The sequence below is a fragment of the Leopardus geoffroyi genome, chromosome B4 (genome assembly GCF_018350155.1).
Source record: "Leopardus geoffroyi isolate Oge1 chromosome B4, O.geoffroyi_Oge1_pat1.0, whole genome shotgun sequence".
Lineage (NCBI taxonomy): Eukaryota > Metazoa > Chordata > Mammalia > Carnivora > Felidae > Leopardus > Leopardus geoffroyi.
Genome location: NC_059341.1, coordinates 137,047,551 through 137,061,680, shown reverse-complemented (window position 1 = coordinate 137,061,680; position 14,130 = coordinate 137,047,551). Strand labels below are relative to the sequence as shown.

Genomic DNA, 14,130 nt, shown 5'->3' with positions numbered 1-14,130 from the left:
AGGAAGGAGCAAACAATAGGGGAGGGAGCTTGCCCCAGGCAGGTGGTGGACAGGTCACGGTCATGGGCTTTAGGGAAAAGCTCACAGATGGCTAGGGTGGGTTGCATGTGGAGGCTGTAATGGGTAAGACGGGAGAAACAGCAGCCATTTAAACACAGAGGCAGGCAGAGAATGACCTAAGCTGTTTCTGTGTTGAGAAGTAAAGGAGCAATTAAAGGGGGAGGGTCAATTTGATAAGCCGGCTGTGGTAGCTACAAGGCAGGGTGGAGGCCCCAGGGTGTGCAGGAACAGGTAGGCGAGAGGGTGAGGGGGTGAGAGGGCAGGAGGGGAAGCGGAGGGTCACTGGGAGCAAGCGCTCCCTGCTTGTCACCAGGGTGGCCCGGAGGGGTTCACGGCCAGCACCCCTCTGCCGTCTTTACCCGGGGGGCCGACTCACCCATTCCGTCGCAAGCCAGCCTCCTTTCTCTGGCCTCTGCCTCCGCCCCTCTGCTCACCTTTCCCAGCGAGGGGGCGTAGGGGGAGCCAGGCTCTGTGCTGGCACCCCCGTTCGCCTATCTTTGGAACCCGTGCGGCTTGGTGACGGTGCACACACGTGCCATATTTCCGAATGATCTTTATTTTAAATAATTACACAATGAACTGAGTCAATGAACATTCACTGCCACCCACTCTATCCTGCCAAGAATTTGTAATCTAGGGTTGAGACAAAGAAGTGAATCTCTAATTGCCAGGGATGCAGGTTAATTCTGGGATCACTGGGGATTTGCTTGTCGTCCTCACAGGTGTATAGTAATAAGACCGAGTGTGTGCCTTGATTTTTGAGCGGGAAGGGACAGTCACCTTACTTATTTTATTGAGTTCCTATTCGTGAGAAATTCCTGAGCATCTCTCCTCATCAATAATGGAAAACCCACCTTGGGTTAGCCTAAAATACTATTACAGCCGCTGCTGTTGTTTGCCTGGCAATTTTGTAGCCACGCGAGGTCGTCTCAGCACTCAGCTCAGGTTTACAGACAACAACAAAGCCAGGTGAGTTAGTTGTGCCTCCACGGCTCAGGTCCAAGACCATGAAGAATTGAGGAAATAATTCATCATGACCCAATAAGAGACATCTTTTCTCCCCGACTGTGGTGAGGAAAACAGGCACAGACACCCCCGGGTGATGCAGGGGCATGACCTGAGGACGGGTTCTCCTTCGGCCAAGGGCTCCCCCTCCAGACACCGTCTCTGCAGGGTCAGGCATGTGTCCCCGGGTTCAGGTATTTATTTCAAAGCAATCAGAATCTGGAACCAACCCCCCCCCCCCCCCAGAAATGGGATCATTCTCTACATACATTTCTGCAACTGTACTTTTCACCTCACTGTCTGTCCTCGACACCTGACCTTGCGTGGTGATCTCAGCATGCACCCTGATCAGAGCGTCCTCTCCGTTCTTAGGACGAGCCCCCGTCCTGCCCGACCGGCCGGCGGGCCCCGGCTCCGCACTGGCTGTGCCCACCTCTCCTCCTCCCTTCACACTCCAGCCAGTGTTCTTCCTCGCCTTCATGTCTTTGCACATTCTGTTCCTTTGCCCGGACTGCCAGTCCAGGCCCTTTGACCAGTTAACTCGTACCCAGGCTCTGGTCTTTCTTAATCACTCGGGCCTTCCACACACCTTCAGATCTGCGGGGAGATCTGCCGCCGGCCCGTTCCCCTCCCGGTACAAGCGTGTGGACTTGTGATCCTAGGAGACCGTAGGGCTGAGTTGTTCCCAAATCATCCAAATAACTCAAACGGCCACCACAGTGCTTGACATGTAGTCGGTGATCAATATGTATTTGCTGAGTGAACAAAAGACTTCACGTTACGTGTAGGCAGTGAACGGGAGGGATTATATCCGTGGCCTCCTTTGTTTAAACCCTCGCAGGACCCGCTCAGGTAGGCATTCGTGTTCCCATTTCACAGATGGAGAAACTGAAGGTCTGAGACAGGGAGAAACTTACCCAAAGCCACATGTCTCGCAGAGGTTGGAGCCAGGAATTGGAACATCTACTTGACTCCAATAAAAGTAGGAGTCTTCATTCTGGGAGGCCAAAGACCGAGATGAGGGGAATGACGAAGGTTTTTACATGTGTGAGGATTATAAACGTGCATTCCATGGCATCTGGACTGTCCCTGTCGTCCGGCAGTCCAGGCTGGCAGTGAGCACGGCCTTCACACCCGTCTTCCCGTCCCTGCCACACTGATTTGCTGTTACATTAGCGGACAGGCCTTTCTTCCCCGCTAGACTGTGGGAGCCTTGGTGTCGGGGACCACGTTGAGGCTAGCTTGTGTCTCTGTGCTGAGCAGAGTGCTCGGTACACAGTAGGTGCTCAGGAAACACTTGTTGCCCTCTCCATACCCACCAGCTCCGTTCCGCAGGTGTTTACTATGCACTGCTCTGAGCTGGAGGTGACCTGAGCCCAGGCCACATGTTCACCTTCCAGAAAGGGGAAGGCAGCGAACACACACATCACCAGCTCGTCAGCCGGTGACATGTTCTGTGAAGAAAACTAAGGCCGGGTGAGTGTCAGGGACCAGGGAGATGCCGTTGTACAGAGAGGGTCAGGAAATGCTCCCGGAGAGGTGACATTGGAGCAGACACACGGAAGGGTGCGGGTACTGTGGAGAATTCCCTGAGACGCCCGAGGCAGGCTTGGCATGCTCGCAGGACAGCAAGGGGGCAGAGGAGAGGAATGGGGGCAGAGGGGTGGCCAAGAGGTGGCCCGCAGCCCCGAGCAAGTCCCCACCGGTGCTGCTGCTGGACAAGAGGCCACCAGGTGGTGGCACAGGAGCCTGCTGGATGGCGGTGGCCCTGGGAGGCACCTGGGAGGCAGGGCAGCATGTTCAGTGGGTCCCCATCTGTTCAGCCCAGTGACCGCGCATTATGAGGTGCCGAGTGAATGAATGACTGCAGAAAGGCAGATCTTTCCACAAAATCCCAGAACGTCTTAATTAGGCCCTTGAGGTCTTTGTTGTAAACGACCTCTTACGGCAGATCCTGGGACACGAAGGTATGAGTGCAGCGCCTCCAGAGTCACCACAGAAAGCCCCGGTGGGGGCCGCGTCAGGTACTGACGGAGACGAGGAGCGCTGGGGCCGCGTCGCCAACTTTCCGAGCCTGAGACAGAGGAAGTACAGACGGGGGAAGCACACGCACTGGCCCAGGCGGAGCCCGTTCAGAGCCCCAGCGCCGGGCACTTGCCATGCGGCCTCAGGCCACAGCGACAGTAACAAACAGCATGTTCGGGCACTTAGGAAACAGCATATTCAACCCTCACAACCACCCCAGGAGAGAGGGACTTCCGTAACCCCCATTTTACAGATGAGAAAACGGAAGCACGGCCAGGCTAAATACCTTGCCCACGGTTTCGCCAGTATTAACCGGCAGAGCTGAGGTTTGAAAGCGGGCGACCTGCCCGCCGAGTGGCCCTCGGCGTGCCGCGTGGCCTCTAAGTCACAGGCTCCCTCCCAGCCTCCATCTGCTCATCCGCAAGATGGGGATTGTGGTGCCCTCGTGTGGCGTCACCGACGGAGCAGAGCACCCGTGCAAAGTCCCTCTGGCTCAGCAGACAGGGCCAGCTCGTCAGCACCGTCACCCAAAACCGGGTACTGGCCCCCGGATGGCCCCCGGAGGTGACATCCAGGGCCGCACTTGTTTTCCTGTAGACAGAAGCTGCCACACATCATGAAGCTTCTATAGGAACATCGAGGGCGAGATTTTTATCTGTCCTGAAGAGCTCCAGCATCCTCTTACCATAAAGGCGGAGAGGGGAAGGGAAAGAGAAAAGCCTTTCTTGTCCCTTGCCCTGGCCTCCCCGCATTACAAGAGGGCACGGGAGAACGCGGTGCGTGGTTCCTTGGGAAAAGCATATGGCGGCAAGGATGTTCCTGGAGGAGGGAACTTGCCCACGGAGCCGTTGCGGGGACACCGCCCCTTCCTCGTTTTGGAGAGGAGCCCACCCGCGCGGGGTTGTAAGTGTGTTGTCGCGGGGGTTCAGAAGGAAGCGCTTTGACGCGTGCGTTTTGTTTTTAGGACCCCTACTCCGCCTTCTTTAAAATAGACACTGACAGGGATGGCATCATCCACATGCGCGATGTCCACAGACTGCTACGGCTCCTACTGTTCAATCTTAAAGACGACGAGTTTGAGCGTTTCCTGGGCCTTCTTGGCCTGAGACTCAGCGTCACGCTAAATTTTCGGGAATTTCGAAATCTGTGCGAGAAGACGTCTTTGAGAACAGACGACCCGCCTCAAAGACTCATTAGGTAAGAGCGCACGCGGCTCAGCGCCTTTGCCCCCACGGGGTCCGCTGCTCCCGCCGGGCCCACGGAGGAGGGGGAGGAATGGATTGGCCCCCCCGGGGAACGATCGTTTCGCCTTTTGGGGGGCTCGAGAGAAACCACGCAAGGAGTAGCCTTCAATGCGGAAAGCCTGAAAGATACCGGGTGCGGATTAGAAGGTACAACCCGATCTAGCCACCCGTGAGCGTGGGTCTCACGTGTCACTGTGAATCATGCCAGCCTTCCTTCTAGCCACACGACAACTACGTGCAGACACTTCTGTGTTTTTTCTTTTATAAAAAGCTGGGGTCGGATTTATGGGTGTCGCCCAGCCTTGCGAGACCTGTCGGCACCCTGCCTTTGAGCTGTGCAAGCTAACGCTTGTCTAGAGAGCACTGGTCCAGGCACTAACATGTCAGCCCAGGCAATCACACGACTTGGGGAACCACAGAGCACCTTCTGGTAATTGATGGAAACTGAGTATCACGTCAGGCTTTTTTTCTATGAGTGTAAACACATACATACACGGGGCCCTTGAATAACCACAGGATGCTTCAACCCTGCAGCTTGACTGACTTATATGTGGATCGGGGGGGAGGGATAAATACAGTGTGATTATGTACATGTGTTTTCTCTTACGATTTTCTTCGCACGTCCTCTTCCCTCGCTTACTTTATAGTAAGAACACGGTGTATTACACATATAACGTTGAAAATATGGGTTAATCGATCGTGTTACCAGTAGGGTTTCCAGTCAACAGTAGGCTACTACTAATTAATTTTGGGGGGAGGCAAAAGTTATATGGGGACTTTTGACTATGGGGGGGGGGTTGGCGCTCCCAACCCCTGCCTCATTCAAGGGTCAAGTATACGTCTTTTACTTTCTATAAATCTGGGGTCAGCTGAGCCAACTGTTTGGGGAGCTACAAGGACGACGGCCCCGCCACCCCTTCCCCAGCAGTGTTCCACCCCCGACCTCTGTCTACTGCATGCCAGCCTCCCTCAGGTCGAGGAGGCGAGTCTGCGTGTCAGCTGGACCGTGATTCGTCTCCTCCGTTTCTCTCAGTAAGCGCCTACGCCCCTTCAAGCAGGAACAGCAATGCCGGTACATCCGCCCCATCGAGATCTGTTGATGCCAACAGGCATGAATGAATTAGCCCTTCAGCCCCTCCTTGACCAATTATGATAAGTGGAATAGTACTCTTTTTTTGAAACCCTCCCATCCACTATGATAATACAGAGATGTGTTCTCGGCGCCGTAGTAACATTCACTAGGCTGTTTTGCCCTGGAGGTACCGGCGGCCCCACCCCTTCCCTTCCGCCAGGCCGGGGAGCTCCCTGGAGCTGAGAACTCCCAGAAGCCCCCGTTACTGGGCCAGATTACGCGATACTTGGCTAGGCTGCAGAGGCCCTCTGATAGCGCTCTTTAATTTTTCTCTCTGAATTCGCTGGTTTTGTTTTGCCTGTACTTTAAGAAAAGCCGGCCAGAAAGAAAACAACTGTGGTCTCCTTCTAAGTGAAAGAAATGATCACATAACACGTGAATTGGACACCTGCTTCCAATTGCTCAAGTTCTGAGGAGCTGTAATATGAGACTTGATTGCTTACCATTAAAACAATACAAAAATATCCTTCAGAAAGAATTTTCTGGAGAATGTGTGCAGAATGAACCTAGAAAATTTCAACCACAAAGCGCCATCTTCCCATTCAAATGACTCAGCCTTCTTATTTGTATTCATTCCTTCGCTCATCAAGTGTTTACTGAGGGTCTGCTCCGGGCTAGATGTGGCCCCAGGACGAGGTAGTACAAAGATGGAGAAGACCGCCTTTGAGGGGCTCATGGGTGAATATGGAACAGGTACAAAAATAAAGAGCTATAGTGAAACGTAAGGATGTCTGAAGTGCCTCCGAGATGGGAACAGCTAAGCCTGCTTGAGGTGCACGGGAAAAGTGGGACATCTGAGTTGCATCTTGAGGTGTGAGTAGGAGTTTGTCAGGTGCAGGCTACCAGATGGTGGTTCGAGGCCAGAGAACGGCATTTACAACACCTCAGAGGTGGAAACGTCGAGCACATTCAGGAAGCGGGGAGAGGATGTGTGTGCAGAAGTGGCACGCGCCATGGGGGCATGGTGGGAGGGGAGCCCTGGAGAGGCAGGAGGGCCAGCTGAGGAGGGGCTGGAGAGCCAGGCTGAGGAGTCCATCCTTCACCAGCAGACAGGAGAGGGTTTTATGTTGTGGAGGCAGAGGGCCGCATTGTGCTGCAGAAAGACCCTTCGGCAGTCCTAGAGCAGAGGATAGATGTAAAGGACAGTCCCTGCAGTCCAGGGAGACCCAGCATGGCGTCCAAGGGTCTGGTGGAGAGACCTCAACCAAGGCACTGCCTTAGAAAGCCACTGCTTTAGAAGGCCTCCCGTGGCCAGACCCCATGCCTCTGCTTCGAGAAGATGTATCCTTTAGTACTCTACAAGGAGGCCCTATCACTTGACTGGCCGGATGAAGGACCCAGGTGATGGGTGGTGGGCAGAGATGTGAACGCAGGGTGCCTGTTTGGAGGGACCCCTTTCTCTGCCTGGAGGCCTCACCCTCCTTCACCCGCCTACCACACCAGCCTCACTTTTAGCCACCGGCCACACCTAGACACCATCCCTTTCTGGAAGCCATCCTGCCCTCTTGTTTGGGCCCCTCTACCTTCAGGGCCTTCCCTTTCCACCAGCATTATCAAACACAATACTTTTGGAAAATTTGAGGGCTCATAATTTTGTTGAAGAGAGTAAGACCACCTTGTTTGTCTCATAACCTCAAAACATTTTCATTTTTAGATGTATAAATGCCAATTAGAACGATCAGTCCAATGGCCTGTTTCATTTCTCCATCATCTATTCCCTTCCAATCTGTTTCCTTGTTTAAAACATACCTGCCTGTCCATTTATCTACTGACAACCCACATCAAGTCCATTTTGGTTCATGTACATCATAAAAGATGAAACAACACTGTCACGTGCCCTTTTAGCAAAATTTGATGCTTCGGCCTCTTGTCACAAAATATTGCATGATCAGGTCCTTCGTGTTGAATGGCTAGCTGAATCGAAAGGCCAAATTTCCCTTTCGTTCTTAGAAATACATCATTCGTTTGTCAAAAAATTTGGCTTGTATGATCAGTCTCATCATCATCTCTGGAATCCAGGGTCCTGTTCTGTCTGTGTGGATTCCTCTTCTGGTTCATCTGATCATTGGGAGATGTCTTCTTATCTCAATTTTCTTCCCTTTGCCATTTGAACATGAAATAATTCTGAATTTTTAACTATGTTCGATGAAAACTGACATAAGACTACAAAGATGGTGTTGCTGTGTTCTTTTCACCTTCTCTAAAGATGCCGTTATACTTTGGGCAGTGCAGTCAGAAAACTAGGGAGTGATTCATTTCAAGATCCTGTCATTGGCTAAGCAATTCCCTTATTTTCTGTTTTCTTCTTAGTGCTTTAGTCTCTCTCCCCCCCCCTTTTAGCATAGTTGGAAATAATTAAAGAATAAATGATTGATCATTTCTTGGGATAATGAAATCGATCTAGTAAAATTGAAATCAAGATCACTAAGACCCCATGTATGTAAGACCCCATTGACCCCATCAATGGACCCAGGTAGTATTGCAAGATAGAATGAGTGTTATCTCATAAAGAAAATAGTTTTTTTTTTGTTGTTGTTCTTTGAAAGCCCTCTAAGAAAAACTGAAAGTCATGAATGCCAATTCTCTTCCACTTTGCGGATCATATAGAATTGTTATTTCTTTCTTAAATATTTGATATCATTCACCAAAGAACTGATCAGGTCCTGGAGTTTCCTTTGTTGGGAAGATTTTAACTATGAATCTCATTAATTTAATAGATCATTCAGGGTTTCTATTCCTTCTTGAATGAGTGTTTGGAGTTTGTGTTTTTTGGTCCATTTCATCTAAGTTGTTAAATTTATGAGAATAAAGTTCTTCAAAATATTCCTCCCTTACATTCTTTTAATATCTGGAGGGTCTTTAGTGTTATCCGTTTTATCATTTCTGATACTTGGTAGGTAATGTCTTCTCTTCTTTTTTCTTGATATGTTTCGCTAGAGATTTATCATTTGATTGATATTTTCAAAGAACCACCTTTTTGTTTCATTGATTTTGCTCTATTGTTTTCTGTGTAATAGAAACAAATTTCTGTTTATTGATTTCTCTTCTTTATTACTTCCTACTTTCTTCTTGCTTTGAATATAGTTTACTCTTCTTTTTTATTCTCTTAAGTTTGGAAACTCAGATTTTTTATTTGAGTTCTTTCTTTTTTTTTTTTTAATTTTTTAATGTTTTATTTATTTTTGAGACAGAGAGAGACAGAGCATGAACGGGGGAGGGTCAGAGAGAGAGGGAGACACAGAATCGGAAACAGGCTCCAGGCTCTGAGCTGTCAGCACAGAGCCCGACGCGGGGCTCGAACTCACGGACTGCGAGATCATGACCCGAGCCGAAGTCGGACGCTTAACCGACCAAGCCACCCAGGCGCCCCAAGTTCTTTCTTTTCTAACAGAGACCCTGAATGCTATCAGTTTCCTTGTAGGCACTGAGCTGGCTACATTCTACAAACCTGGATCTATTACAGTTTTAAGTTTCATTTACTTAAGAATATTTTCTAATTTCCCTTGAGACTTTCTTTTGGATCCACAATTATTTATGTGTGGTTCTGTCAATTTTAAAATATGTCCATGGTTTCCAACTATCTTTCTGTTATTGATTTCTAGTTTAATTCTGTTGTGGTCAGAAAACATACTTTGTATGATTTTAATTCTTTTACATTTGTTCAGCTTAATTTTATGACCCTAGAGATGGTCTATGTTGGTGAGTATTCCATGGATGCTTGATGAGAACGTGTATTTGGCTGTCGTTGGGTGGAGCGTGCCGATGAGATCAAGTTAGTTGATAGTGTTCAGGTCTTCAGTGTTCTTGCTTATTTGTTTGTTCTATCACTTCCTAGAGAGGAGTGATGAAGTCCCCAACAATAGTTAAGCACTTGTCTATACCTCTTTCCAGTTCTATCCACTTGTGCTTCATGAATTTTGAAACCGAGAAAAATAGTGTGTTTATACTTGCCATTTCTGCTTCTCTTCCCTTATTTCTGAAGTTCTGTTTCTCTCTGCTATCATGTTCCTTCCTCAGAGAAGCTTTCTTCAGCAGGCCTTTCAGAGCATGTCTACCGGAGACAGGTTGTCTTCGTTTTCCTTCACTGAGAAAATCTCTCTTGCTCCTTCATTCCTAACAGACATTTTTTTCTGGGTATAGAATTCTGGGTTCACAGTTATGTTCACAGCACTTTAAAAATGTTACTCCATTGTTTTCAGGCCTTCATGGTTCGTGGCGAGAAGTCTGCAGGAATTCAAATGGTCTGGCCCCCTAGATGGCCGGTGTCATTTTCCTCAGGTTACTTTCAGGATGTTTTTTCTTTATCTTTGGTTTTTATTAGTTTTGGTATGATGTGTTTGGGCATGACTTTCTTTGTTCATCATTCTTTGGGTTTACTGAACTTCTTGAATTTGTAAATTGATGTTCTTCATCGAGTTTGGGAAGGTTGCAGCCATTATTTCCTCATGTTTAAAAAAAATTTTTTTTTGGTATCAATCTCTCCCTCCATCCACCCCTTGTGGTATCCCAGTGACGTGAATGTAGACTTGTTGATTTTGTACCACTGGTCCCTGTATTAGTCCCTGAAGCTGTATTCTTCTCTTTTTTTCCCCATTGATCAGATTGGATTAATTCTGTTCATCTGTCTTCAGGTTCACTGACTCACTCCTCTGTCGTCTGCATTCTGTCATCGAGCCAATCCAGTAAAAATTTTATTTCATTTGTATTTTTCATTTCTAAAGCTTTCATTTGGTTCTTGTCTTCCCCCAGCCTTCTATCTCTTGGCTCATATTATCTGCCTTTCCACGTATTTTGAGGACATTTACTTTTACTTCATGTTTCTAATAGCTGCTTTAAAATATTATAATTTCAATATCTGGGTCATCTTGGAGTCTGTTGTCTTTTACCTTGAGAATTGTTGAGATTTTCCTGGTTCTCTGTATATTGAGTTATTTTGGATTGTATCATGGGCTTTTTAAGTATTATATTATGATACTCTGGCCCAGTTAAAATCCTCAGTTGTGTGTTGATTTGTGTTTTATTTATGTTTTAAGCAAACAGTCAATCCAGTTAGGTTCAGACTGCAAGTCCTAACCTGCCTTCTGTGGTTTCTGTGTCAGTTGAGTTTCAAGGCCACTGCAGCACTATGAGGCCAGCCCATGTGCGCAGCCCCCCAGGTGGGGAGTTGTGGGGGGAGCAAGTCTTCAGTACACAGTAGTGAAGTTCTCAGAGCTTCTGTTGTGCTGCTTTGGATTAGTTTCACACAAGAGCACAGCAGAAGTGAATCTGGAACTTCCTGCACAGATTTAGGCATCCTGTTTTTCAGCCCTCTCGTATGATTTCTCCCCACGCTTTCCAGCCCCCAGAGAGTCCCCCCACCCACGTGTTTCCTCTTTTTTTTTTTTTTTTTTTTTTTTGGCCTTCTTGCTGGAAACCCTTAGGTTTGGGCCTGTCTGCATGGTTATGTACTTCATATGACTGGGCCTACCCCCAGTGCAACGCAGTGAGAGGAAAACAATAATGTGGATACCTTCAGTGTTCCTTGAGCACAGAGTGTGTCTTCTGGTGAAAGGGAAGAGTTTTAGTTTTAGGCACTTACTTGGCCACTACTGTTGCTGGCTATGTCACAAAAGTGTAGGTGTGTAACTCAGAGTCTTTGGATCAGAACAGGGAGGGTGAAAAGAGACAAAGGGGGCATTATATCCCCCACATACTCTGTACTTCAGGGCTATCCTTTCTGGTTCTTTGGTCAGAAATACAGGCTTTCTTGTGGAGCTTTTTTGGCCCGTGCCCGCTGCATAGTTCCAGAAGTGGGACTGTCCTTAAGCCTAAGCTGGGAATATGGGTGATAAAGAACCCATGAAACTCGTATCAGTCATTCTTCAAGTTTTGATTTCCCTCTCCATCATCCTTCTTTTTTTTTTTTTTTTTTTTTTTTTTAGTGTTTACTTATTTTTGAGAGAGAGGCAGAGCGTGAGCAGGGGAGGGGCAGAGAGAGAGGGAGGCACAGAACCCAAAGCAAACTCCAGGCTCCGAGGTGTCAGCACAGAGCTTGATATGGGGCTTGAACCCACGAGCCATGAGATCATGACCTGAGGCGAAGTCGGATGCTTCACCGACTGAGCCACCCAGGCACCCTCCATCATCTTTCTATTATTTTCTTTTTGGTGTCCTCAGAATTACTTCTTGTATTCTGTCGAGAGCTTTTCGTTGTAATCAGTGGGGGAGAGAGGGTGCAGTGTGTGCCTTCTCCATCTTAGCTGGACAAGAGGGACAAGGACTCTTGCCCTGCCTGGAGTGCTGGTCCCTGTGATCACACAGCTGCCTCATCACCACTCATGCCTCAGAGAGCCGCTGAAGCCTCCCCTCTCACCCATCACTCTTGGTCACATTCATATCCCGAGTTATCTGATTCATTCATTTTCCACATGTTGCCGTAAGTTCCCACAATCATGGTATGAGCTCCTTGAGGATGTGGGCTCTGTCCACATCGCTGGTCAGGGTGTCTACAGAACCCAGAGCAGCACAGAGTAAGAAGTCATATATGTTTGCATCGGACAGACTGGCTGATAACAAGGCTGGGTCTCCCTGACTATCAAGATCTAAAGAGTCAGGCAATAGAGGAAATCAGTAACTTTTGGAAAAGGCCATAGAAAAACCTTCTGATCTCTTGAGGAGACAAGTATATAAAATGGGACGGGGAGAAATGGGTGGGAAAATCATAGGTGTCCCTGGTTTGAGCCTGGCTCACTGAGAAAACATTCAAGACTTGCAGCCTAGAAAAGAAATTGGGTTGGTGGAGGCCGTTCAGATATGTGTTTAGATAGCGAGATCAGTTTGGGTTCGCTGACTTTGCAGACACAGAACATGCCCCTCCGAATCTCTATCCTTTGGGGGGAGTTCAGGTGAGTCCTGTGGGTGCAGGTAGGATTTAGGAGGAACTTAAGGCGAAGACAGGGGAACAGGCATCATTATTAGGACCTACAGTCCTCTTAAGCAATAATTGTGAAAATGCAACCTAGTCCCCCCAACCTTCCCAAACGTTTCGTGGTGAACTAGTGACAGAGGATGAGATTGGTTGACCTTTGGATCCCTTTCCACCCTGGAAATTCCATGATTCTGTGAAGTCCAGTAGTCAGTTGGAGAGAGATGGAACAGAAAAGTAGGTGAGGAGATTACGGCCCCAGCGGTACAGATGTGTGGATAAATGGCAGGAAGGCATGGTTGGGGACGTGAGAAGGGATGACCTTTCAGAAGAGTAAATAAACTTTGGGGTGGAAAGAGAGAGGAGTGGTCAAGGTTTGGGGGAGCCAGGTGGGGAGGGAAAACCACGCTCACCGAAGGCACACGTTCACCCGGCCCCAGGATTGGTATTCCAACACGCGGTGTCACTTAAAGCGCAGCGTGATGAAGGCAACCAGAGAGGGGAGAGATGGTTAATAGGGGCACATGGAACACACAAGTCAGCAAAGACCCCTGGATTCAGCAATATGCAAGTAATTGGTGAACTTAAAGACCGGGGTGGGCTCTTAATACAGGGAGGCGTGCCCGCCATAGTTTACCGTGTACCCCCCATGAGCTGGCATTTTCCAGGAGGGAAAATGAAACTGGGAAAGCCCTCATTTGGTCTGGTTCAACAGTAGCAATGTAAGAGTCTGCGCTCGCCAAACTGGGGGGGGTCACAGTTTACGTAATTCGCCAAAGAAGAGCTGCTTAAAATAAGACGCCATGTGGCCCAGTATAGCCCAGTGTAGGTTTTGGGGGTAATCATGGATACCGATGCACCTGGTGACTCATGGGCTCTGGGCACGGTCAGTCATGAAGGAACTTGAGGAGCGGTCCAGGACAGCTGTCCGGGGGCAGCAGAGCGTGTTGGAAGGGATTTGAAGAAGCCACATGAGGAACAGTGATTGCTGCCTGCTTTGTTGATTCGGGTTGCCGCGACCTGGCTTGCCGTCTGCTTCTGAAATGCGTGCCAGGGTGGAACTTCCAGGAGAGCCTTGTCTGGTGGGCGGGAGCCGCAGTCTCCACTTTTCCAGCCTTCACACCGAGCCCGGCGCTCCAGCCACGCACTGGGCAATGCTGCGTTTGTTGAGCGGAAACAGAAATGCTAAGTGGAAAGAGGACCCCCAGTGCATAAAAACCAGAGGCGTCCCTCACCTCTGTGAAGTGTGATATTTCAGGGATCTTTTCCTACGAAGAGTGAACTTACAGGGGCAGCAAACCTGTAGCTTCGGATAAAAACCAAATGGTCACGAGAAAGGCTAGCCATGGCATCGGAGACCTGAGTCTGAATGGTTTCCAGGTCCTGGCTGTGTCATTTGGCAGGTCGGTTAATTTCCCGAAAACACAGCTTCCTCTTTCGCAGAGTGGGATGGTAATGCCGGCCTGGCTGGGAAAACTCCAGATTCCACGTGTCACTTGACTGGCTGTGCTCAGCACCCGCTGGTCACTGACCTCGTGGAGGCCATCAGCACCTGAGAAACCCACACAGTGCTGCCGACCTGAGTGTCACATACAGAGGGTCACGTTCAAAGCGGCCCTTCTAGGGGGATTGTGGGAGCCTTTGACCTCCATTGTTTGCAACACACCAATCCCTGCATTTTCTCAACTGGCAGCATACTGGTGGACTTCAGACTTTTTTTTGTTATGTGCGGTTCATTTGCAGAAGCGTACATAATACTT

General features: G+C 48.9%; 1 protein-coding gene across 8 annotated transcripts in view; it reads left to right on the top strand.

Annotated features, from left to right (window-relative positions):
* EFCAB6 (EF-hand calcium binding domain 6) overlaps positions 1 to 14,130 on the top strand; it is a 250,449-nt gene that overhangs the window by 161,590 nt on the left and 74,729 nt on the right. For all 8 annotated transcript variants that reach the window (XM_045467278.1, XM_045467283.1, XM_045467280.1 and 5 more), the window contains one exon: positions 4,055 to 4,287. In XM_045467278.1, the coding sequence (XP_045323234.1) occupies positions 4,055 to 4,287 (233 nt within the window). The remainder of the gene's footprint in view (positions 1 to 4,054; positions 4,288 to 14,130) is intronic.